General features: G+C 56.3%; 3 protein-coding genes across 4 annotated transcripts in view; 2 read left to right on the top strand and 1 right to left on the bottom strand.

The window, feature by feature from the left end:
- Positions 1-3684: 3684 nt before the first annotated feature.
- GET3 (guided entry of tail-anchored proteins factor 3, ATPase) lies at positions 3685-9595 on the bottom strand. Its single transcript, XM_002921001.4, has 7 exons — positions 9406-9595; positions 8432-8579; positions 5772-5920; positions 5538-5688; positions 4729-4836; positions 4442-4639; positions 3685-4033 (listed from the first exon to the last, which is right to left on the bottom strand). Exons 1-7 carry the CDS (start codon positions 9564-9566, stop codon positions 3902-3904), a joined length of 1047 nt encoding a protein of 348 aa, XP_002921047.1. The 5' UTR covers positions 9567-9595; the 3' UTR covers positions 3685-3901.
- Positions 9596-11011: 1416 nt separating this feature from the next.
- Positions 11012-14404, top strand: TRIR (telomerase RNA component interacting RNase). Of its 2 annotated transcripts, XM_019801546.2 has the most exons (3): positions 11030-11437; positions 13590-13667; positions 13974-14404. In XM_019801546.2, the coding sequence occupies exons 1-3, from the start codon at positions 11084-11086 to the stop codon at positions 14079-14081; spliced, it is 540 nt and encodes a 179-aa protein (XP_019657105.2). In that variant the 5' UTR covers positions 11030-11083; the 3' UTR covers positions 14082-14404. The 2 variants fall into 2 exon arrangements, with proteins under 2 accessions (XP_034513734.1, XP_019657105.2); XM_034657843.1 differs by lacking the exon at positions 13974-14404 and having other exon boundaries at positions 11012-11414; positions 13590-13666.
- Positions 14405-19293: 4889 nt separating this feature from the next.
- The window catches only part of TNPO2 (transportin 2), an 11337-nt gene continuing 6205 nt past the window's right edge, over positions 19294-24425 (top strand). Inside the window, exons 1-6 of the mRNA XM_034657159.1 lie at positions 19294-19472; positions 20957-21068; positions 21718-21793; positions 21876-22025; positions 24060-24166; positions 24251-24404. Coding sequence (XP_034513050.1) covers positions 20970-21068; positions 21718-21793; positions 21876-22025; positions 24060-24166; positions 24251-24404 — 586 coding nt within the window. The 5' untranslated portion in view covers positions 19294-19472; positions 20957-20969. The remainder of the gene's footprint in view (positions 19473-20956; positions 21069-21717; positions 21794-21875; positions 22026-24059; positions 24167-24250; positions 24405-24425) is intronic.

Raw genomic sequence — 24425 nt, 5'->3', positions numbered from 1 at the left:
CCGTCCCTCCCTCACCCCGGCCTCCTCCTCGGTCTCCTAGCCCAGGTTCCGGTCTCCTCCCAGGCCTGCTCAGTACCCTCCCCCAGCCCCCAGTCCTTCCCAAGCCCCCTCTCACAGGCCTCCCTCTTCCCAGGACTCCTAGTCCCGGCGCCTGGCGTGTACCTCTCCGGTCCGTTTCCCTCCATCCTCCACTCCCAAGCCCCTTGGCTCCACCGATGAGCCCCAGCAGTCCTCTAGGCGAGCCCATCCCCCCTACCTGGGCTCCTTCTACAGCCTTCCCTACTCCCTGAGTCCCCAGCACCTCAGTTTCTAGAGTCTTAGGACTCCAGCTCTTCCCCAGCCTCGACCCCCTTCTTCAGGTCCCATCTCTGCCCATCCCACCCCACTCCTACAGCTCCCAGTCTCAGCCCGTCCTCCCCCCCTGCACTCCCTTCTGAAGCCTTTGGAAGCCTAATCCCCAAGCCTCCAGTTCCCAGGGTCCTCTCCTCCGGCTGGTCTCACCCCCGCACAGTTCCGCCAGCCTATCCACCTCCCCACCTAATTGCCCTGGCTCTGCCCCTTCCCCCTTCTCCTGGACCCACCTTGACCTTTCATCCGTCCATTCCCCTCCAGCCTTCAGAGCCCTCAATTCCCCACCCTGAGGAGTTTGATGGATTCCTGGAGACCCATCTGTCCTCAGGATCCTCTGTTCCCCCAGGCCTGGGCCCTTCTCACCTGGGAGAGAGTGCAGAGACAAACGGGGCCAGGGACAGAATGGGCGGGTGACTTCAGCATTAGGTGGGGCTGAGGCCAGACCCTGGGGGGAGGGGGCTAGAGAGTGGGCGTGGGCAGCCCCTCCCTGACCCGCCCCCCCCTTGGCTGCAGCCTCAGAAGTTTGTTTGGAGAAGTCTTGCCAGTTTGTTACCTGGGGCAGGGGGAGCAATCCACCCCGTCCTCCTTGCTCCTCCCTGTCTCTCTCCCAGTTAGTCACTGGCGGGTCCAAGGGATCTTGGACCTAACCTGGGGGAGGGGACATTGACTGTCTCCTTCCCAGTTCCAGAGACACACACACACTGCTCAGTGAGACTGTGTCACTCCACAGCCGCCTGTAATCACACGCCGTCACAAGGATGCGCATAGAAATACACACAGTAGACCCAGACACAACTTTAGCTTCTTTTAACACAGTCTCCTACAACCGCGGTAACCCAGAGGGCTAACCCAGTCACAAAGACTGACAAAGTCACGGAAGACAGGCATCTCTACCCACCCCCAACATTCAAATATGGGCAGATGGACCTAACCCACCAGGCTCTCGGTTCACAGGTATCCATCCATATGGTACTCCAGACAGCCACTCAGGAGCACATGGGCAGGGACCTGGAACCCTGCATTCCCTCATGATCGCACCGTGGAACAAAGACACATGCAAGGTCACACAACCGCTAAGCACACACCCCAGAATGCCTTCACACACACAACTGCATGCGGTCATACAGGAGGTACCATGCACCCATTCCTGATGGCTCCTGCACGAAGACTGACCTGTGGTCACGCACTAGATGCAGGCACACCTGCCCTCAAAATAGCGGCACATGGTCCTGGGGTCAGAGCAGGGTCCTAAACACACTCATACAACAGAGACCCCTCCCCTACAGTCCATAGACCCTTCTAACCAGATGGGCTCATGCCCATACTCCGCCTGATGAAATTCACCTGCATTTGCACATCAATACATAAGGCACTCTCTCCCCAATGCCCCCTCACTGCAGTGTGCAAGCACCCACACCCATACACACACCTCAGGTCTCAGATACTCAGTATTGCCATGAACACACAAGCTTGGGGACACAACACCTTGGCCTTGTCCCTGAATTTGGCATGGATGCAGACAGATGCTCCCCCTTCACAGACACACCTACGAAGGGGGAACTCCCAGCCTGACACAAATAGCCCCTTTTCTCCCAATATCAAACTCCTAACCCAGCGTGGAAGGTGTGGAGGCTCAGAGTTCCAACCCCAAGAGGGGCACCCTCGAAGCCCCTTGAGTTCACTGTGTACACTAGGAGTGCGGATGGCCCGTTGCAGCCCCACCCTGCAGCCCTGCCAGCCAGGACACTGTGTTCCCAGCCTGGCAGATGTCTGCCCTGCCCCGGGTAATTAGGAACTGGCCCAGGGTGGCCACCCTCAGACCCAAATCTCCGCTGTCCAGCTGCCGGACAGCCCATAAAATGGGGCGAGGGAGTGGCATGGCTAGCTTCAGGGCCTGAGGGAGGGCACAGGCTTCGAGGTCTTGGTTCCTGACCAGAGGCCCCCACTTTGTAGGATGCGTTTACACACACTACAGCTAGACCCCCACCCTGTGTTCATCCACCTTCCCCCAAATCACACATGTCCCCACACACTTCTGATTGCTGGCCCCCCGCTGGCCCCAGGGCAGGTTGCCCGGGCTAGTTCACATGCTTGTCACAGTGAATAATAACACTCCTTGGCGGCTACGTGCCTGGTGCTCTCTTAATTTCATCTCATTGAGTCCTTCCAAGCAGGCGTAAGAAATTGGTGCTTTTGTTATTCCTACTATCGAGGTAGAGAAACTGAGGCACAGATGACACGGCTTATTTGTGGGACAGCTAGTTTCTGAACCCAGGCGGTTTGGCTTGGAACCTGGGGTCTGTCAAAGGTACACCACTGTGTTTGTTTACAAGGGCCACCCCAACCTGTCCACACCTGTCTGCACACACCCAGTGAACAGTGGCGGGGGCGGGGTGGGACACACGTCTAGGCTCTGGGCTGAGTTCCCCCTACACGCACACCCTGGCACACCCGTATGCAGCCTGAACACCACTTCCTGACTCACGAATGTCCTCAGGTATCCTCTTTGTCCCCTCAAACCAGCTCTGGCTTGGAGCTTGCAAATTTCAACGTCACTGCCTGTCTTGGGTCTCTCAAGCAGGGATGACACTAGCTGTCCAGGGAGTGGCAGAGGGAGGAGTGAAGGGATAGGGAGCCCTTCCAAGCTGGTGGGCTAAACTCTTCCAGGGTCTGGTGAATTTTGCCGTGATTCTGAAAGGCCATACTTTGCTTCCATTTTAGGGATAAAGGGACCGGACCTCAAACTGCAGGAAGCATGCTGCCTATCACTCAGTGAGGCTGCTCTGGAGGCAGACAGGACTTCGAGGGCCCACCTGACTCAAGTCCTTTGCCATCCTGCCTCCTAATTAGCCCCCCTGTTGCAGCCCTGTGCTAGGAAGGGCTGATGCCATCCCATGGGAACAGGAATTGGGGGGCGGAGACTGTTAATCCTCAGTCTGGCAGGCCCAACCTCTGCCCAGGGCGCCCACTAATTCCCAAACTAAACAGCAGGCAGTGCTGGGCCAGCTGCTGGCCTAATCCGTTCCCCGCCAGCCTAGGGCTGACCACGGGGCCTCCCAGTTCCCACGCTCTGAACCTCGAAGGAAGTGGGCAGATGCTCCTCTTCTACTACAGGTTTTATAGCCCCAGAAGAGACACCACTACCCACGAGTTAGGAAAGGACACCCCCTTACTGAAGATACCCTCCTTCCAAAATTGCCATAATAAACACACGTCTCTATTAGATCTCTGTTGTGACTTGGTCTCTCTAGATGTGCCATCTTTGTGCAGTGTACAACCTATGCAACTGTACATAAAGATCTGACCCCTAACCTCTCTGCATCAACATCCACAGTGGTTTAAGATCATTTTATTGAGGGGCGAGAGGCAGGGAGAGGTGGGGGGCAGCTATAGCCCCCTCAGCCCCACCAGGGGGAACAGACCTCCTCCCCGCCCCCCGCCCCCAGTGTGGCTCCCCCTATACTATGGGGGGGACTTTGTGCAAACTCTGCCCCCCGGGGCGGGGTGGAGGGTGGGTGTGAAATGGCAGCGACTAGGGCTGGCAGCAGTGCTACTGGGCACTGGGGGGCTTGTAGGGCTCCAAGAGGAGGGCAGAGAAGGTGTTGACCTTGTCTGCCCCCCGCACCTCGTGGGGCAGCAGCGGCAGCTTCACAATGTGGAAGTCTTCGTACAGGTCCTCCATCTGTGGCCAGGGCATAGGGCAGATGGTGGTGGTCAGGGGGTTGCAGGGCAGGGACAGAATGTGGGTCAATGGGAGGGATCAGGCTGGGGACCTCCCAGGATCAGGGGAGAATGTGGGGCAGGGACTTCACATGCCTATAGTTGGGAGTGAGACCAGTGAGGTCAGAGATCACTGGGCTGGACTACCCCCTTCCTGGGGTCAGAGGTACCCAGGCCAGGCCAGCTATTGTCTTCAAGAGCCAGAATTAGGGTGAGGAGCAGGAGACTGGGGCAGAGGATCAGAAGACAGGGTGGAGTAAAAGGTCAGAGAATATAGTAAACGATCCGTGGGGCCTTGGTTGGGCTCGGCCAGGCCCCAACTTCCAGGGTCAAAGGTGTGAGGGCTGGGCAGGCAGTTGGGCATGCACACCTGGTCCAGGTACTTGGCCTGAATCTTGTGGCGGGCCTCACACATCTTGCAGGGCTTCTCGGGGTCAGGGAAGACGAGCTGGTTGACGATGATGTTGTGGGTATCAATCTTGCATTTGGCTAGCTCCTGAATCAGCCGCTCCGTCTCGTACAGGGACAGAAACTCAGCAATGCACACGCAGATGAACGTTGTCTGTTCCTGCAGGGCATGAGAAAGGACAGCGAGGGGCAAGTTCTGGCCCTGTCCCCATCCCAAGCCTCTCACCACCCACCCATACCATGACTCACAGGGTCCTTGAACTGTTCACTGACAGAGCGGATGACAGGCAGCGTCTCCTCCAGCTTGGAGGCCAGCTGGTCTGCGTTCATGTCCCCTAGGCCCAGCATGTTGCACATCTGTGGGGAGGACGTGGGAGACTCACAGCCTACCCGGGGTGCCTTACAGCACCTGGGATGGGGACTCAATGAACACCAGGGAGACAACCTGACACCTCGCCGGGTTAAAGGCTGTCGAGCCGACCACAGGGGTCAACCCAGCTCTGCCATTTCTGGGGGATTGTGGCCAGGAGGCTTGACTTCCCGGAGCCTCAATTTCCCCCCGTGTAGACCTTACCTCCAACAGCTGCTGTACTGAGGCACAGGTCCCTGGGGGGGGACCGCACACCACCAGGGAGAGGGTGGTGGTGGCGTGCCTAAATGTGGGGGCACTGGGGCTGTCATGTTGTCATGCTAATAACAACCCATGGGACACTCATATGGCCTCCATTTGACAGACAACGGAGGTGAGGCCCAGAGAAGTGAAGTGACTTGCTTGAGGTCACAGCTGTGTCACACCGGACTGTAAAGCACTTGAGCCTGGGCCACGTGGCTCTTGAACATGTGCTTTCAAGCTCTGTCTGGAGCACTCTGTGGGTGGGGGCAGGACATGAGTCCTGTGGAGTAGGCCGACAGTGCCCTCCATCCCCGCGGTGAAGACCCATCCCACCAGCTGGGAAACACGGACTGAGAGGGCGTGTGCAGGGAAGGCCTCTGTTACTGCACGTCTGTGCACTCTGACGTGGGGGGGAGGGGCCCGGACGCCCCAGGGCCCTGCCTGCCTGTGAGATGAAGGGGCTGATCTGGTTCTTGATCTGCATGAGGCGGCCAAGGCCCCGCTCCACGATGGTGGGGAAGTTGAGCAGCCTCAGCGTGTGGCCTGTGGGCGCCGTGTCAAACACCACCACCGAGAAGTTCATGCCCTTCACCAGCCTGTGGGGAGATGAGGGTCAGGCCCGTTTACCCCCTTCCACCCCAGCCCCTGGCAGCACCCGCCCCTGCTGGCAGGCCCTGACCTCATGACCTCTGCATAGCTCATGGCCTCGTCAATGCCGGGGAAGGCGCTCATGGCCTCCTGCATCATCTTCTTGCCCATGCTTAGCATGTTGTCCTCCTCGAAGAACTCGTCAGGAAGTTCAGCCACACCAAGGCTGGGGTCAATCTCCTGAGGGCCGAGGGGTCAAGACTCAGGTTGCTGCTGCCGCCAGGCCTTCCCATCCAGGTGCCAGGCCAGAGAGAGCCCGCAAAGGGCCCCGAACACCAACCTTCATCAGTTCATGGCTGGGGATACCCCTGAGGTGCCACAGCCCTCCCCTAGGCACGTCGGGTCTCGTGTGGTCACACAAACGGTCAAACCATTTCACAAACAGAGGGAAAACTGTCAACTGCGATCAGTGCCCCAGAGGGAAGTCAAAGTCCATGGCTGCGCCCTTGCACTGTCTATTCACCAACTGGGGCCCCGACCTCGTCCAGATCGTTTCTCTAACAGGAGCTCTCCCTGACCATGCTATCTAACAATGTCGCTCCAGCTCCCCCTGCCCTGCCCTCATCTCTTCCTAACACCTAGCCCCTCCTCACATGGTTTACTCGTCACGTTCATCACCTTTACCAGCTGTCAGCACTGCAAAGGCAGGGATTTTTCTGCCTCGTTTATTGCTGTGTCCCCGGACCTGGAAGTGTCTGGTCCACAGTGGATCCCCAACATGTATGTGGAATCCACGGAGGGATGACTGTCCCTAGAGTGTCTGGTCTGCCCTGGACTCAGTGCCTCTCTCTCCATCCTCCTCCCATGTCACCTCTTGGTGACTTCACGGGTCCCATGGTGAAGCCCCCGACTTGCTGGCCTCAGAGGTCATCTCCCTACAGGGAGCATGCCCACCCATCACCCCTGACAGTCACACCCTTGATGGGTTAGTGCCAGTAACTGGGCCACCTCTAAGCTCCCACACCTCATTCTCTGACCTGGGCCACCTGGCCTCCTACCTCTTTGGGCCATCTTGCCCCCACACCCCTGCTCCATTGTTCACTGTCAGTGTCCCTCGTGGCTGGCACCCTTATCCAGCCTGGGCTCCACAGGGTGCCTCTTAAAACTGTCCCTTTTCCCTCTGTGGCTGGCAACATCCCCACTCTAGTTATTCCCAGCTTTCCGGTATGGCTGCAATAAGGTGAACAGCTGGGGAACGCACTTGAATAATTCCCACGTTGCTCCCCATTCCTGAACCCAAATCTCCCAACAGGCACTCACTCAAGCCAGCCACACTCTTGGGAGTTTCTTCTTTGTCCTCAAACCCTATCCATCCCATTCACCCCCTGCTCTCTGCTGAGACCAGTGCTGTGCCTGATTAGAAAAAGAAGCCACTGGCTGCCAACACCCTCATCTCCCCGCAGGAAATGTCCCTGTGCCCCCCCCCACCCTGCCTCCATGTCCTGGGTCTGTGGGCTGAATGGTGCTCACACCCACCTACCTGCCCGAGGACCGTCTCTGCCAGCATCCTTGCTCCCTCCCGCAGGATCACTTGTCCCTCCCTGTTGGAGCGTTTGCATCAGCAAACATGCGCTGGCATCTCCCCCCCTCCCCCCGCAAAGCCTCCTTAACACCACCCACCCTCCAGCAATGGCCCTATTTCTCAGCGCCCATCATGGCGAGCAGCTCACCCACTCTGGGCCAGGCTTTTGCCCCCCACTCCCACAGTGGTCTCTCTCACCCAGTCTGGGCAGGCTTTTGTCCCCACTCCCAGAGTGGTCTCTCTAAATCTGATGTGCCTGCTGGAGCCCACTACTGCTTCCTGCCGAGTCCCTCTGTCCTCCTGGGGCTCAGGAGCTCACAATGCCTGGCTTCCTCCCGCTTCACCTGTGGCTCCTTCTTGGCCTCCCTCACTGGTCCTGGTGCCTCTCCTCACCAGCTGGAACCTAAACATTGATGTGACCTTAGTTTGTTTCTGGGCTTCTCTGTTCTCTCTCGTTCTCCTCCACTCACGCAGCTTTAAATACCATCCTTGAGACAATGACTCCCAAATCAACGCCAACCTCTTCCAAGCTCACATAACTCAAATAACTAAACCATTGCCTGGGGTCTCCACTTGGATGTCCAGTGGGCACCTTGGATTCACTTTGGCCAAAATGGAATTCCTTGTTTGTCACTTTGAAACCTGCTTCTGTCCTAATTGCCCCCCATCCTGGCTGTCCAGAGACCCACAAGACGTACTTAATTCACTTTTCTCCCTTGCCCATTACGACCAAGCATTTGCATTGCTTTAATTCCAAAATACCTTCCAGATGTGACCACTTCTCCCAACATTCTGCCCCCACCCGAGTTTCTCTGCACGGCAGTCACAGGGAACTTTTTGAAAAATTAATCTGGCCATGACATTGCCCTGCTTAAAATGAAAAGCTTCCTATTAAACTTGGAATCCAATATAACTGCTCCCAGAGGCCTGTAAGGTCCTATACCACATAGCTGTGATTGACCTATGACATCTCCTTCCCCCCCCTCATTCACTAAACTCAGGTCACTCCAGTCTCCTTTCTGCTCTCCAAACATTCCTCACTCGTTCGCCTGTGGGTATGATGAGGGATGATGTAGAACAGGCAGGACATGGTAGCTGATGGCAGGTGTTCACAGAGAGGCCCTGAAGGGCCTTTGCAAGAGTTGGGAGCTGAGCCTTGCTCCACTCACCATGGCGAAGAGGTTGTCATAACCTTTGACCTTGGTAGGCACCTTGGAGAACTTCTGGTCAAATGCATCGGAGATGTTGTGGGCTGGGTCCGTGGAGATGATCAGAACACTCTCCCGCCCCTTGGACAGCTGGACCGCTAGGCTGCAGCTAGGCAAGGGAAAGGTCACAAGGCAGGGAGTGAGGGGTCAGGCTCTGCTCCCTAGGTCTGCAAGGGGTTATATAGGGCCCAGGAGCAGGGGATCTGCATCAAGAGGGGCCTTGAGACAGAATATGCGTAATTGTGGAATCAAGACTTAATCCCTGTATAGGGATCCTCAGACTTTTGACCCCTTTGCGTGGCTACAGTTCTAAGGTTCAGCTGTCTGAGTCGGCCTGGGCTGATGCCTGCTGCTTCTTTGCTGGCACAGAGTGGCACAGTCCAGCTGTCCAGGCAGCCTAGCGTCACCCTGTGCCCCCTCACTAAACGCTAAGGGGTCCCTTGCATAGCCCGCTAAATTCAGGATGGTTCAGTCCACTTGTTCAGGATAATTTGCCCTAGGGACCCCTCCCCCTCCTCCCACTGACTGGCATAGTCTAATCACGTGCCTCCCTCCACTCCCGCCTACCACCTCTACCCCCACGTGGCCAGAGAATGGCAAGGTTCACCAGACTAGGATAGTTTGCCCTTCCCCATAGCCCGAGCTCGTTCTGGTACCGTCCAGGTGACTGGGACACCTAAATGCTCTCCTGCCTCCCGTGCTCTGGGTTCAATGTGGTTCCGCCCTTGAGCTCCAACGGGTGCGGTCCAAAACAGAGGGTTCCAGCTTGCATTCAGGCAATATCTTCCATTTGCCCCAGGTAACTTCTGGGAGTACAATCCGGAAGACCCCAGTCCAGCCCCCTTGCTCGGCTTGCGGTGGAAGAGCCCAGTCCCTCCCCTTCGCCCAGTGGTACATCCCACCCGTCTTCCCGGTCCCCGCCGCAACTTCTTTACCTGCAGGTGGTCTTGCCAACGCCACCCTTGCCCCCGACGAAGATCCACTTAAGGCTGCGCTGCTCGATGATGTTGCTAAGCGTGGGCTCCAGCGGCTCCACATCAGGCGCATCCTCGAACTCCTCTGCCTCAACCCCCCACCCGGCCACCCCTGCCGCCATCTTGGAACCGGCTCACGTGATCAAGCGGAGCGCACCATGAAAAGCACCCACAGGGGAAATTGCCTAGCACATACCCATCAAGTCTAGGAGCCTGAATTAATTTCCTCATGGCCTGATTTTTAGAAGATAATAGAAACTATACTTCTAGTGTCTTTCGCTTCTAGGGTTCACTTAGTCGCCCTCTTGTCTAAGTTTTTTCAAAGACTCCCCCTGCCGAATTAACATTGGTACTTTTCAGACTACTCCCCTTCTCTGATTGGTTCCCAAGTCTCGCAGCTCTCCTTTCATTGGCTATATTTTTTCTCACTTTCACCAATCATTCTCACGTCCCGGTAGCCGCCAACCTCTCCTTAGCAACCAGCCAAACACCCAGTCCAGGCCCCTTCCATGAAGTTAGATCCGAGGTCCGCCCTGGCCTGACTCCATAGGTTCTACTCCATGTCGATCATTTGTCCTTATTCTCCAAATTGGGTCCCAGCATCGCCTCAGGTCCGTCTCCTCTGCTATCCAATTGGCTGTGAGCCACCTGCTCTTGACGCAAACCAATCACAGACGAACCGATTAGTTGGCTGAAGACAGGTCCCTGGACTGCAAGTGGGTTAGAGAACAACTCCAGTTGTGGGCAAGGTCTGCAGATCTTCGTCCAGTGTGCCCTGAGCCCCATGCTGGACAGGCCAGGGCAGGGACCACACCTGCAACTGCGCTCCTCGTCTCAGAAGGGACCCTGTTCCCGGAAGCCTTCTTGCACTTTGCTCCCTGTTCGAGGGGTGACTCCCGCGAATTCCCTGTTTGAACTTCTGCCCTGGGCAGCAATACAAGCTGGGTCCCAGGCCTTTGGCGAACACTCTTAACCTTAGAGAGACTATAGCCTAAAAATACCCACGACTTCATCTGAGTACTGCAGCCCATAACACCAGGTGGGGACCCCAACTCCACGGAGCCAGCTGTATTCCCATTACCAAATGAGAGTTCAATCCCAGAGACAGGTACCCAACCAAACCAGAGATATTCCCATTTCTAGTCGGGTGTGTGTGTGTGTGTGCGCGCGCGCGCGCACGCGCTTAGGCTAAATATGCCCTCTAGGTAGAGTTCGGGACGTCGGTTTGGAAGTGTCAATTGAACACACAGTCTCAGATGGGGTCCTTTCCCTCGCAGAGATTATCCCTGGTGCCAGAAGGGGATCCTAGCCCCGGAAAGCTAACGTGCCCCCAGTTTCAAGTGGGAACCTCACTCCGGAAAGCCAGTCTCAGACAATGGTTCCATTCCCCGGGAGACTGCGCGTAACGCCTGCCCAGAACTAGCTGGATTATAAAAATTCGCGTGGCTGGCTGGGCGGGCCCGTGGCATCAGGTTTTACCCCTTATTCGCCCCGCCCCTTATACTCCGCCCCTACTGCGGACGCTTGAGGGCCAGACCGCTCTTCCCGGCATGCATTGCCCGGGACGGGGCAAGTCGGGCGCCAAGCGCCGGGCCGGAGCCGCCTTCCCGGAGTCCTTTGCGCGGCACCTGGCGACAAAATGGCTGCCCGAGGGAGACGGGCGGAGCCTCCGGGTCGGGAGGCGCCGGGCCCCGCGGGCGGCGGCGGTGTCGGGAGCCGATGGGCTGAGTCGGGGCCCGGGACGTCGCCCGAGAGCGGGGACGAGGAAGCGTCGGGCGCGGGTTCTAGCCCGGTGTCGGGTGGTGTGAACTTGTTCGCCAACGACGGCAGCTTCCTGGAGCTGTTCAAGCGGAAGATGGAGGAGGAGCAGCGGCAGCGGCAGGAGGAGCCGCCCCCGGGCCCGCCGCGACCCGACCAGCCTGCCGCCGCCGCCGCCGCCGCGGGCCCTGGGGATCTGAAGAGGAAGGGCGGCCCGGGCCCCACGCTCAGCTTCGTAAGGAGCCGCGGGGGTGGGGGTGGGCGCCAGGGCCTGCCTTGGCAGAGGGAATCGGGGCCCGAGAAAGGGGATCGGGATCCAGGTCCACCCTCCGGCCCCGATGAGGGGGCCGTCCGATCGCCCGCTGAGGATCCGGAACCTGGATTCTCGACGAGAGGTCTGGGGGCGGGGGTGGGGACCCCCGGAGCCCGCCTGCGGGGACCGGGAGCCAGGGAATTGCATTCTAAACAGCGCTCCGGGGATGGGGAAATCAGTATACCGGGATTCCTATTTGAGTGGTACTTAAACTTGGATAATGGGACCATCTCCCACTATGGGGAAGAGGGGCAAATTCAAATCTGTAATCTGGGCTGGGTGGATTAGAGACTCAGAGCTTACTGTGTGACTTTAGGATATTTGCTCTATTTCCATGAGTCTCATTCGTCCAGTGTCCATTTATTGAGCACCATACCTTATGCTAAACATTGTGCTGGGTGCTGGGTGTGCCGTGTTGAACCTGACAAGATCGTTGCTTTCCTGGAGTGTCTGGGCTGGCCTACCCTGAATTTTCCCATTTGCAAAAATGGTTACCATCGTGTCTTGTGATGTGATGAGGGTTCTGTGAGGCCATCCCGGAGGTTAGTACTGGGTTTGTCTTATAGGAAGGGCTAAACCACCAGTGGTTTTTAGTTGGGAATGAACACACCCTCCCCCCTGCCCAAGCCCCCTTAATTTGGCAGTCTGGGGACATTTTTGGTTGTCAGAATTGGGGGAGGGGTGCTGTTGACATCTCTGAGTAAAGACGAGAGTGGCTGCTCAAGTCCTACAATGCACAGGATGGCCCCCCGCCTGCAAAAATGACCCAGCTCAAAATGTCACTAGTGTGAGGTCAAGAAACGCTAGGCTAAATAAATGGCAACTATATTGATGGTCAACTCTGAGCTTGCTTTGTTTTTGGTATTGAGATCAAGTCCCTGGAGGCGCCTGGCTGGCTTAGTAGAACATGTGACTCTTGATCTCAGGGTCTAGAGTTCAAACCCCACGCTGGGTGTAGAGCCTGTTTAAAAAAAAAAATAGTACTGATAAGTTTCTTTAATAACCAAAAAAAGGGGGGTGGGGAGAAAAAGACATAGCTAATTCACAGCCCAGATATTAATTTGTTCAGAGATCAAGTCCCTGTGGTGTGGAGAAAAGTGTTGACTTGAGAGTAACAGACTGGAGGTCCAGTCTTAGCTCTAACAGTGTGATTTTGGGCAAGTGATCTAACCTCTCCAAGTCTGGGGATAGTCCTGGCAGCGCAGGTTACTAGGTTACTTGATGCCTGGCTGAGGAGAGATGAGATGATGTCTGTAATGCCTGTTGCTGCCCACGGACACAGAAAGTGCTCAGTCAGTGGGAGAAGGTGGAGGACCAGGATGAGGTCTAGAGTGAACTCCTGTTGAAGGAAGGGAGAGTGTCAGGACCTAGGTTCCTGGCTTGGTGTAAGAACCAGAGGTGGAAGCTGAGTGACTCTTTGGGAGTGGGAGTAGCAGTAGTTGTCACTGCCTTTTTCATTCTCAATCGAGGGGCACCCTTAAAGAGGCCAGGCTGCGTGCAGGGAAGACAGCATCGTTTGGTGGGTAAGGATGCTGCTCTGTGACTTGGACCCATCTGACCCTGAATCTAGTTCCACTGTTTGCTGCCAATCAAGGGAGAGCCCTCTTCCTTCTCAACGATGTGCCCTCATCTATAAAATGGGGATGGTTGTAACCTTCTTCTTAGGGCAGCTGTGAAAGTGAAGGATGATATATCCAAAGTTCTTGGCACAGAGCTTAGCATACAGTGAGTGCTCAGTAAAGGGAGCTGTTGCTGCCTGTGTGGTCCCTGCTAGGGGATGGTGAGGCTTCAGCCTGGAGAGTGAGGACAGCCTGTCCCCACTGATGTGGGGGTTCTTGTTTTGGGGGAGGGCAGCCCAGGGGCCCACGACTGCCAGGGCATCATGGGCCCAGGGCAGGCGCTAAGAGTCGCGTGTGCTCCTCTCTGATTGCTGCGCAGGTCGGCCGGCTGGCGGAGCTAGGCGCGGCGTCGGGACGGGCCACCGGGCCGGGCTAGGAAGGTGTAGTGGGCCTCAGCGCCGCCAAGGGCGGGCCCGGCTCCTGTAACCGTTGCAGTCTTCTGTCCCTTCACCCAGGTGGGCAAGCGCAGAGGCGGAAACAAACTAGCCCTCAAGACGGGAATAGTAGCCAAGAAGCAGAAGACGGAGGATGAGGTGAGCAGGCTGGGTGTGGGGGGCCACCCTCGGTGCCTTTCCCTTCCAGCCTCAGTACCTGGCTGCTGAGCCCTTTCCCTCTCTGTCCAGCATCTGGGGCCTTGGATGTGGTGTCTGGGTGGGGGAGGAGGGCTCTCAACAGGATCCCCAGATAAATTGAGTCTGCATATCTTTATCTCAAACCCAGGACTTTAAGGGTGATGTGGGGTGTGTGGGGGGGTGTCAGCTGTCTCAGGACAGTCCTGACCCCAGTTCCTGGCCTCCTCGGTATCCCCTTGCAACCCTTATGTGCCCCTCCACCCACAGGTATTAACAAGTAAAGGTGACGCGTGGGCCAAGTACATGGCAGAGGTGAAAAAGTACAAAGCCCATCAGTGTGGTGATGATGATAAAACTCGGCCCCTGGTGAAATGACCCCCTTCCCCCGCCTGCCTACGGCCTGGGACTCTCTGCGATGTACATAACTATTTAATGCAGCGGCAGCGGCGGCAGCCTTCCCCCCCCCCCAAGGACTTCTACACAGAAGGAAATCGAGATGCTTCCCGCAGCTGCGGACGATTCTCCAGGACTCTTTTTTACCTTGAGCACTTGTCTCCTGAGACTTATAGAACAGTGGTTTACTGTCCCCTCTCCTCCCACCTCCTCGCTCTCTCTGGCTCTTTCTGTCTTCCTCCCTCTATCCCCACCCCCTCTTAGCCATCACTTCTGGGAAGTAAAGAACTTGACTTAGTGCTGGAGCTGTGTGCTTGGTTTGCCTTCTTTGTTCTCCACCCTGTGCGCCCCCTCCCCCCACTGCCTGGTCCTGCACCTGGTCCTGGGTCTGGCTTGTTGAGGGAGTTATTTGGGGGGTGGGGAGGAGAGGGGTGCATCCCCTCCTGTTGGCCTGGACTCTCCTCAGGACCCATTTCACCCTACCTCTGACAGAGCCCCAGTTCACGTTCAGTGTCCCATCACAGCCCCACTTGGCTGGGCCCGGGCTGTCAGTTTGTTCATTTAGCTGATACTTGATGAGTGCCTGCTCTGTGCCTGTGCTGTTCTGGGCCTTGGGGCCGTAACAGTGAACAGAACAGACAATGTACACTCCCTGCCCTGCTGGAAGGAAACAGACAAAAAGGGGAAGCCATTTTGGGAGGTGACGGGGAAGAAGTACAGGGTAGAGGCTAGGGGGAGGGTGTCTATTTCCTTTGACATCTGATCTGAGTCCTGAGGGAGGTGAGGAAGCAGGTGGAGGGAACAGCCAGTGTAAAAAAGGTGGGAGAACATGTGGCCTTTGTGGGGAGCTTCAAGGTGGCCCACATGACTGGACCTGAAGAGTGAGGATGGTGTGTGGATTATACACACAGCCTTGTGTGCTGGGGTCAGGATTTGGGGCTTCATTCTTGGTGAAAGGAAACCTTGCGGGGGGGGGTGCAGAATGAGCTAAGGAGCAATAGGTTATGTGTTATCTATCTTAACAGGCCCCCTCTGGCTCCTGGGGCAGAACCTGGAAATGAGGCTGGGCCATGACTGGGGGAGGGGAGGTGGTGGAGTGTTGGCAGTTGAGGTGAGGAGGGCTGGGATCTGGATTCTGGTGGGGCTGCTCTGTCCTTCCAGCTACTTGCAGCCCCTCCAGTGAGGCTGGATTGACCCCACCCTTATGTCTATATGATCAGAAGGAGCACAAACACCACCTCGCAGAACACGATTGTTGACATGTCAGGGGACAGGGCGTCCTAAAGGAAGCCTCACTTCCCTAGTGCCTCTTTAGTGCTCCTTGTACTTCTGGGCCTTCCTGGAAACTGCCTGGCTGCCTGTTCCCTACTGAGCTCACAAATGTTCTAAGAGGCCCTTGCCTCTCAAACCTGCTAGACCTGGAGCAGCCTCTGGGTCCCCCAGCCATGGGCCCACCTTCTAGGCCTTCCCATGCAGGAATGCCGAGCAGTCCGGCACCCCTGCCTATCCCAGATTCAGGCTCCCATTCCCCTCCATCAGGAGGATCATGGCGGCCAGCTGGTGCCCAGAACTGCGTCGGCAGAGGGAGGGGGGCTGAGGTAGTGTAGTACCCACCTTGCCTCAGACTACTAGATCCAGCCTGTGGGGTATTGGGTGGGCGTTTCAAATACTGAGAACCAAACAGGCAAAACTCCTTGTTCTAGTGACTGAAACTAACATTCTAGTTGAGGAAACAAACAGGAAATGAAATAGAACACAGAACACATCAGATGGTTATACATTGTGTGTGTGGGGGGGTATGAAAGGGGAATCAAGATCAGTGGGAGAGATGGCAATTTTAAGTTGGTCAGGGATGGCCTCCCTGAGAAGATAACATTTGTCCTAAGTTCTGAGAGCAGTAAAGATGATCCTTGGAGGTGTTCAAGGCCAAAGAAACAGGAGGTACAAAGACCCTGAGCTGAAAGCTGGCCTGGCATCTCAAAGAGAAAAGCACAAGCAGGCTTTGGAACAGGAGACCTGCCCCTCTCATTTCTGGCTAACATACTGAGGCTTGTCTGATTTATTTTCCACACTGGCTCAAAGGTCTCTCCCTCCTACTTTGGGAATGGTGAGCTGGCCCAGGTGTTAACTTTAGCCTTGGGGATGTAGTGTTGGGGGAGGGGACATAGGCAGCCCATGTGCCACCCTTACCTCCTTCCTCAAAGGCACCAGCAGCCACTGGATCTTTAAAAAGAAACACAAGTGGGAGAAGTAGGTCGCCCCTGCAGCAGCTCAGCCTCTTTTCTGGAGTGTCAGGAGGCAGGAGGAGCTGATGGAGTCCCAGCATCCCCCTTTACCGCATTCACCAGTCCTGACCTGGGGAAAGTCTGAAGGGGGAGGAGAATCAAATTCAGGGTTTGGTGAGTCATACAGCTGTGGTTTTGAACTATTCTGGTGCCTGTTAGCTGTGTGATCTTGGGTAAGTCACTTAGCCTTTCTGTGTTTCAAGTTCTTCATGTATAAAATGGGTAGGAATGCCTGAGTGGCTCGTTCGGTTAAGTGTCTGTCTTCAGCTCAGGTCATGATCCCAGGGTCCTGGGATGGAGTCCCGCATCGGCCTCTCTGTTCAGCGGGGAATCTGCTTCTCCCTCTCCCTTTTCCTCTGTGCTTTCTCGGTCCTTCATTCATAAATGAATAAATAAATAAATTTTTAAAAAAGGGGGTAGACTATGGAAGCATCTCCACAGTCAGGTTCTAAAGTAAGGGCAGTATTGAAGTCAACGTTAACCCTGACATTATTTAAAACAGCTGTCACTGTTACTCTGGGTGAAGCAATTGGCTTGGGTTGGGGGACGTGTTTGAGAAATGGTGAACTTTAAACGCGGGTGCCCTGTGAAGAGATGCTCAGACAGGGAGGCTGTTGTAAATGGAGAGGACTTTGTCTCCCATCTCAGATTCACGGTTGGGCACCAGCTCCTTGAATTTCTTTTTTGCACTGAGCACTTCTAGTTGGGAGTAAGTTTGCTGTGTACAGGGCTGTTGTGAGAACTACACTGGAAACTGCCTGAGAGGCAGTAAAGTAGATGCTTAAGAAATAGGGATATGACCTGTCTGGCTATCTCAGTCGGTGTGTGCCTCTTGATCTTAGGTCGGTGAGTTCAAGCCTCACATTGGGCATGGACCTACTTAAAAAAAGGGAAAGAAAAGTAAAAGAAATGGGGGGAAAGCCTGGATTCAGTACTCAAAACCATTCGCTGGGGGTAAAAAGACTTCCGTGATCACACGAGGGCCAATACCGTGGACCACAAAGACAGCAGGGGTTACTATTCTGCTTGACTCTCCTCTCCCCCGAGTTTTGCGCAGGACCACTGGAAACTTGACATATTAATAGGAGAGGGTGAGTATTCTCTCCCGCATCTCCAACTCTCTTCCTGTCTGACCCTTATCTGGGGCAACCCCCAACCCTGAGCAGAAAACTCCTACTGTTAGCACCCCCTCCCGAAACTTCCAGTCCTAGTCCCTTAATGTCACTTTTCCTTCTGCTCAACGCCCACCTCAGGCGGGCTCCAGACCACCGGGTTTTGAGTCACAGCCAGAATCCGTAAACGCGGCGACGTGAGCGCGCGGTGAGACGGGATTTGTAGTTCTAGCGCCTCAGGGTATGCGAGGGAAGGCTATTGCGCATGCGGACGCGGCAGCTTTCTGCACGTGTCTCTCCAGCCGGTTTCGGTCCGGCAAAGGTGGAAGACCCGATTGCTCCCTTAGGGAGTCTCCGAGTGGCGTTAAGCGCCAGCCGACCCTTCCTAAGTCTGCAAGGCCCCAGTGCTGGCTGGAAGGAAAGGTCTTAGGTACCTGTTTTTCATGAATGAACGGAGGGGGACTCACTTTGCTAACGGGAAGTCGGGTGAGAAATCTGTCCCCTTTCTTCACACTGGAGCGAAAATTGACCTGCCACTCCTGGAGCCAAAAAGTTCCTCAAGGCAGGGCTGGGTTGTCCTTGGGGATTAGAGCCTAGTTGATTAAATTCAGTAAATATTGGCTTAGGGCGTGGCTGAATACAGTGAAAGGACGGCCTTGAGCCTCTGGGTAAAAGCCAAGTTTTTAAAGAACAATTTGCAGCAGGCCTGGTAATGCTTAGCTTGACTGTCTCTAACCCAGCAAACTATTCTTATACCCATTTGACTAGTGGGGAAACTAAGACTCCCAAGTGGCAGAAGGTTCCCATCTGTTTATCAGCCTGGCCAGGAGGGGGGAAACCGAGGCTCCAGGGTCTCCATTTTCTCCCTCGTCTGCTGCTCCACTTTTTTTTTTTTTTTAAAGATTTTATTTATTTATTTGACAGAGACAGAGACAGCCAGCGAGAGAGGGAACACAAGCAGGGGGAGTGGGAGAGGAAGAAGCAGGCTCCCAGCAGAGGAGCCTGATGCGGGGCTCGATCCCAGAACGCCGGGATCACGCCCTGAGCCGAAGGCAGACGCTTAACCGCTGTGCCACCCAGGCGCCCCTGCTGCTCCACTCTTAAAAGAGGTGCCCTACTTTGTCCTCTGGCCTCAGAAGGCGCAAGGATTACGGAGATGCCTTTCATCATGACCCGGCCCTTGCCTAAATTTCCTGGGCTGTTTCACCTCATTCAGCTTCAAGTAGAGAAGGAGATTAGGCCTTTCGCTTCAGCGTTTATTCATTTCGTTTAGAATTTTATATCCTTGTGGGTTTTTCTCATATCCTTGTAAAAAGTATCAAACAATACTGTAAAATAACACAAAATGTGGCAGAGGCTTCTGCAAGAACGCAGCCTATCTTAGGAATTCCCTTTGTCTGGCTTACTCCTTCCTTTGTCTCTGGGGTTTAAAATTCACGCTACGTTCGGTCCCTTTCGGTCTCTTCCGATCTTTCCTTGAGGACACCTACTGTGCTCTTCTCAGGCACCTTCTAGATGCGGGGGGGAGGGGGAGAGGCCCGGTTCTATTCGTAGACAAGGGGGTGAAAGGCACAGCTGGCTGTGGCCGAGAGGTTCCTGGGTCCACCACATACCGGAAGTCCCCACGCGCCACCAAACTAAGCTCCCAGCAAAGAGCCGCTGTCAGGCCGGCATGAGAGCCGCTGAGAAAACGAGACGCTGGGAAGACCGAACGGCCAGAGAGGCCAGGCGAACAGCCACCACTTCGGTCACGTGACCCGGTCTCGGCGGGGCCTGGGTCTCCCCGGTGCCGGGCCACGTGTTACAGCTGTGTCTTCCGATTGGCTCGGCTGGGCCAATTTGAACGGCGTACGGAAGCCGCCGCGGTTCATCCACGGCCGCGTTTTTTTTTCATTCCCTCTCTTTGGCTCCCTCCTTCCGCGCGAGTCTCAGGAGAAGGCGCAGCGCAAGGCGCCGCTGCTGCCACCCGGGGCCCGGTAAGTGGGCCTTACCCGAAGCCCGACCAGCTGGGCCCGGGCTTGCGTTGACCCCCGCGGGGCTCTGGGTCTGCGCCGCGCGCGGCCCGACCGTCGGGGCCGCGCCTGACCGGGAAAGGCCGAGAACCTGGTTTGGGCCCCATTCGCGAGGCTGCGAGAACCGGCCGGAGCGGGGGAGGGGGAAACCGAGCCGGGGTTAGGGGGTGGGGCCTCCGAGCCGGGAGAGACCCCGGTGCCTCGAGAATCGGGCCAGTGGGGCGGCTGGGGTCGGGCTGGAGGGGATCTGGGGGAAGCGCCTGGGGACTGCTTAGGGCCTGATTGGGGAGCATCGCGAGGATCGGGTGTGTGGGAGGGATATTTCGGCGGGGCTTTGGTTAGATCTGGTTGGGGGAGGTGTCATTGAAAAGTTGGGGGTCTTCTTGGACCCTGACGGGGAGGGGCGTCAGACTTCGTTCTAGAGGGCTTTCCTGGGTCTGACTTCGAGGCTTCGCTAGGATCCGTTGGGGGAAATGCCCCGGGAGGTGTTCGGCCTGGCCTAACTGGGGGAAGCTGCAGAGATCGGACGAAGTGGGTTTCCTCGAGGTGATGGGGGGCTTGGCCGAACTTGATTGGGGGAAACAACAGAGATCCGACAGCAGGAGTTAATGCTGACTGGGGCAGGAGGTAGAAGGAGGGGGGAGACTTGGCCAGACCTGATTGGGGAAAGCGACAGGGACCTGTCCAGCGGTCATCTTTCACGGGGTGGGCGGGCTTGGCTAGCTCTCATTCGGAGAGGCAACTTGGACCTGTCCGGGGATTGCTTCGGACCTGATTAAAGGCAATCTCTGGATGGGGTCTGGCTAGGCCAAAAAGAGGAGCGTCTGGCATCCGGCTCAGTTTGGAGGGACGGATTAAGGGAGCTGGCAGGGATCGGGACGAATGGAGCACCTTGGGACCGTGCATCTGGGAGGCTCAGGGACCAGACCGAGGCAGAGGAGGAGGCTGGGATCTGGCGGAGCTTGAGGGCTGGATTTCGGAAGAAGAGGGTTCTTTGGGGACCGTGTCTGGACCAGGGAGACCACGGGGGCTGGGGCGGTATCGCGGTATGGAGCAGGGCCCCTGGATGGAGAGGTGGCTGGGGCCTTGCTTGGCTGCTGTGAGACTGGCGGAAGCCTTAACTCCCGCAGCCGGGGCAGGCGGCATGGGCCGCCCTGAGACGAAGGCTCCATGCTGGGCCCGATGAGGCCCCGCTGGGCCCCGCCACCGCCTCCCGCGGCCCGCTTCCATATCCCCTCACCTGCGCTCCCGAGCCCGAGACTGCGAGGACGTGGATGGCGCAGCTGGCGAGGACCCCGCACTTGGGCTGGTGTGGATCGGCGGCCTCCGCCTGTCTGCTGAGGGCGCTCCTGTCGTGCTGCTGCTGCAGCCACCTGCACGGGGGCTCAGCCCGGGTCTCACACAGGGCTCCTAGGACCCAGCGCTGACCCTGGCCCCTACCCCCGCAGCTCACCTTGCGCCATGGACTGGCAGCCAGATGAGCAGGGCCTGCAGCAGGTCCTGCAGCTGCTCAAAGACTCGCAGTCACCCAACACAGCCACGCAGCGCATCGTACAGGACGTATCCTTCCTTCCTTCCTTCCGGGCCTAGGGGGATCAGGGCGGACCTCTGCAGCCCCTGAAGGCCAGAGGAAGGGGCTGACTCCCTAATTCCCAGACTCTCTGATGGCAGGAGCTAGCTTTGACAGAGAATTAGGGATTAGAATTCTTGGGTCCCATTTCCAGAGGAAATGTGGCCCGGGGTGGGGGGTGGAACACATTCGGCTGGCACTAAGTTTTTGTTTAGGTTTATGGTTAAAATTTCTTTTTCCCAATTGATGCGTAAAATAAGTTAAAGTTTAAGGTATTTAAACTATCAGCAAGTTTTACTTGAAAATATGGGTTCCCTTCTTTTTTAAAAAAGCTGGCAACATGGACTGTTCATGAGCAGGACTGAGTAACAGCTGCCCTGGTCAGACAGAGTGGCTCTGTCAACCTTCTCCGGCTCCGGCCAGGTCTCCCGAGAGTGGCTGGCAAGCTCAGGCGAGCTCTCCCACCCCCTGGATGACTTCGATATGCCTGCAGTGCTGTGTTCTGGCATGGGGTGGGCAGGTGGGGTCTCCGGAGCTGTCCGCCTGTTCCCGGTGGTCAGAGGGATTTCTAGCTGTGTGACAGTAAGGGGACCCACTGGGGAAGGCCCTTGTCTCCCAAGTCCCTTAACAACCTGGCAGAAACTCAAACAACTGAACCAGTTTCCCGACTTCAACAACTACCTGATCTTTGTTCTGACCAGACTCAAGTCGGAAGGTATGCTCCCAGTGCCCCTCCACTCAGGCGGGACCCCGCTTTCTCCCCCGTGCTCCCCTGACCCTCCGCCCTCCGCCCCCAGATGAGCCAACTCGTTCCCTCAGTGGTCTCATCCTCAAGAACAACGTGAAGGCACATTACCAGAGCTTTCCGCCCCCTGTGGCCGACTTCATCAAACAGGAGTGCCTCAACAACATCGGCGACGCCTCCTCCCTCATCCGCGCGACCATAGGTGAGAGCGGGTGGCGTCCTCAGTTCTTACTCTCAGCGAAGGAGCTTTTCAGCGTATTAGGGTATCGATTCACTGACTGCTGCAGTACGGGGGGTGGTAGTGCTGTTAGTGTTGCCGTTTTACAGATGAGGACACTGAGGCACAGAGATGTTAAGGGACTTACCTGGTAAGTAGCAGAACTCAGAAGCGACCAGTGCAGGTCTGTGCTCTGAACCAGCCCCTCCTGAAACAGCTGTTCCCACTTTGGAGGCAGTCATGGAATATCCAGAATTCTGTTGAGGTCCTGAGGGTGTAGAGCATTAGAAGACGAGCCTCCCCGCCCCCCCCCCCCCCCCCCCCCCCCCCCCCCCCCGCCAATCCTGTGGAGTTCGGTGTCTTCAGCTCACTCTCACCAATAATGATGAGGTGAAATGGGAGTTTGGTTTGTGTTTGGAACCTTCCTGACTCCCGGAGGGCTGCCTGAGCAAGTTACCAGAAGGACAACTGAAAATTCTCTAGCGATTTTACCTCAGGCCTCTTCGCTACTGAGAAACACCAACCCGGCTCTTTGTTACTGACTTGCTTATTTCCCCCACCTTTACTGAGATGAGGTTGACATACAACCCGACTTACGTTTTTATTCCTTAAATTAATGTCGACTTTTAAAAGTTGCTTTTAGGAGAAAGTTGTATATGACTTTTAATTGAAAAGACGCTTGCAGTAAAGGGAAGGTAACCTTAAATACTTGCAGTTAAGACAGAAAGACAGTATTAAATTTGAGCTAGATACTGGCTTACTAGAAGTGTTGATCTTGGGGCCTTCTACCCTTAGCCCCAGCGACACCCCCTGTGAGGCCAGCAGAAGGATCTGGACTTAGCAAGTTCACTAGATAGCCACGTTCTGCTCTGAGTGTTTGAATTGAGGTATTGAAACTTCCAGTAGTACTAGAGACCCGTGCTTTTCCCCCCATTGAACCACAGAGAGGTTGGGCCATGTGGCCAAGGTCACACAGTCAGGGATGGGGCTGGGACGGGGACTGCACTCCCGAGTCCTCATAGTCTCCTCAGGCAGCACCTTCCCCCGCAGAAGCAGGAGTTAGGGTCATCTGGAGTGATGGCAGGGGCAGCATTACCCCTGCTGGGGAAACACTGCCACCTCCTGGCTTCCAGTACACTCTCTGAGCTGTCTTCACCTGGATTCAGCTCAGCTGCCAGACTGCCTCTCGGCCCTCTAACTGCGCATGCCTATTGCAGGCCACTCTTGGTCTTCTGCTCAGCAGTACAAGTCTCCCCAGGGCTGCATGGCCTGTCACAGCCTGCACCTGTCACCTCTCAGGCCTCACCTCCTAACCCCCAACCCCTGCCCCACTTCGCTCCGCTCTGCTCCGCACTTCTGGCTCCTCGCCCATCTTGGAGCACACCAGGCCTGCCCTTGCCCCAGGCCTTCTCACCTGCCGTTCCCTCGGCCTGGGATGCTCTTGCCCCAGGGAGTTGGATTGCTTCTCCCTCATCTCCTTCCGGTCTTTGCTCAGATAGCAAGGTATCGCCTGAGTGAGGCCTCCTCTGGCCACCCCGTTTAAAATGGGCTGACTGGCTGGCTCGGAAGAGCATGAGGCTCTTGATCTTGGGGTCGTAAGTTCAAGCCCCACGTTGGGTCTAGAGATTACTTAAATAAATAAATAAATAAATACATAAATAAGCTTAAAAAAAATTGCTGCCCTCAACCTCTGCCCTTGCCGGCCATCTTCTCAGCTTTACTTCCCCTCTTAGCTTTTGGCATCTAGCCTCCCAGGTCTTTTGCTGGTTTATTTTTACCTCGAAGCCTCTCTCACTGGACAGGCAGCTCCCAAGGACGGGGATTTTGTGTTTAGTGCTGTGCTGCATCCCAGAGGCTGCAATGGAGCGGGCTCCCAGTAAGGCTCAGAGGATCTCGAAAGGAGTGTGTAGGGCTTCCGGGGGACAGTGCACGGACAGCCCGCGAGCCAGCGGAGCAAGTGCGCGGCACGCCCGCTCCTAGCACCCAGCCTGAGGCAGCGTCCTTTCCCGGCTGCCCCAGGCATTCTCATCACCACCATCGCTTCCAAGGGCGAGCTGCAGATGTGGCCCGAGCTGCTGCCCCAGCTGTGCAACCTGCTCAACTCGGAGGATTACAACACCTGTGAGGTAGGTGACCCGCTGCGGCCCCCCTGGGTGGGAGCTGGGACGGGACCGGGGTTCACGGCTGTCTGCCCGCTCCTCTCCACTCAGGGAGCCTTCGGAGCCTTGCAGAAGATCTGCGAAGACTCTTCTGAGCTCCTGGACAGTGATGCCCTCAATCGGCCGCTCAACATCATGATCCCCAAGTTCTTACAGTTCTTCAAGCACTGCAGCCCAAAGATCCGGTGGGTGTGGCTCCCCGGGGGTCTGTGGGGGTGGGGGGGCC

This window comes from Ailuropoda melanoleuca, chromosome 4 (genome assembly GCF_002007445.2).
Source record: "Ailuropoda melanoleuca isolate Jingjing chromosome 4, ASM200744v2, whole genome shotgun sequence".
Lineage (NCBI taxonomy): Eukaryota > Metazoa > Chordata > Mammalia > Carnivora > Ursidae > Ailuropoda > Ailuropoda melanoleuca.
This window is presented reverse-complemented; position numbering and strand designations above follow the sequence as displayed.

Coding starts and splice junctions, on each gene's coding strand:
- GET3 (XM_002921001.4), bottom strand. CDS start 9,566: ATGGCGGCAGGGGTGGCCGGGTGGGGGGTTGAGGCAGAGGAGTTCGAG. Junction 8,580..9,405: donor GTTGGCAAGACCACCTGCAG/GTAAAGAAGTTG, acceptor TCCCTTGCCTAG/CTGCAGCCTAGCGGTCCAGC. Junction 5,921..8,431: donor ATGACAACCTCTTCGCCATG/GTGAGTGGAGCA, acceptor CTCGGCCCTCAG/GAGATTGACCCCAGCCTTGG.
- TRIR (XM_019801546.2), top strand. CDS start 11,084: ATGGCTGCCCGAGGGAGACGGGCGGAGCCTCCGGGTCGGGAGGCGCCG. Junction 11,438..13,589: donor CGGGCCCCACGCTCAGCTTC/GTAAGGAGCCGC, acceptor CCCTTCACCCAG/GTGGGCAAGCGCAGAGGCGG. Junction 13,668..13,973: donor AGCAGAAGACGGAGGATGAG/GTGAGCAGGCTG, acceptor CTCCACCCACAG/GTATTAACAAGTAAAGGTGA.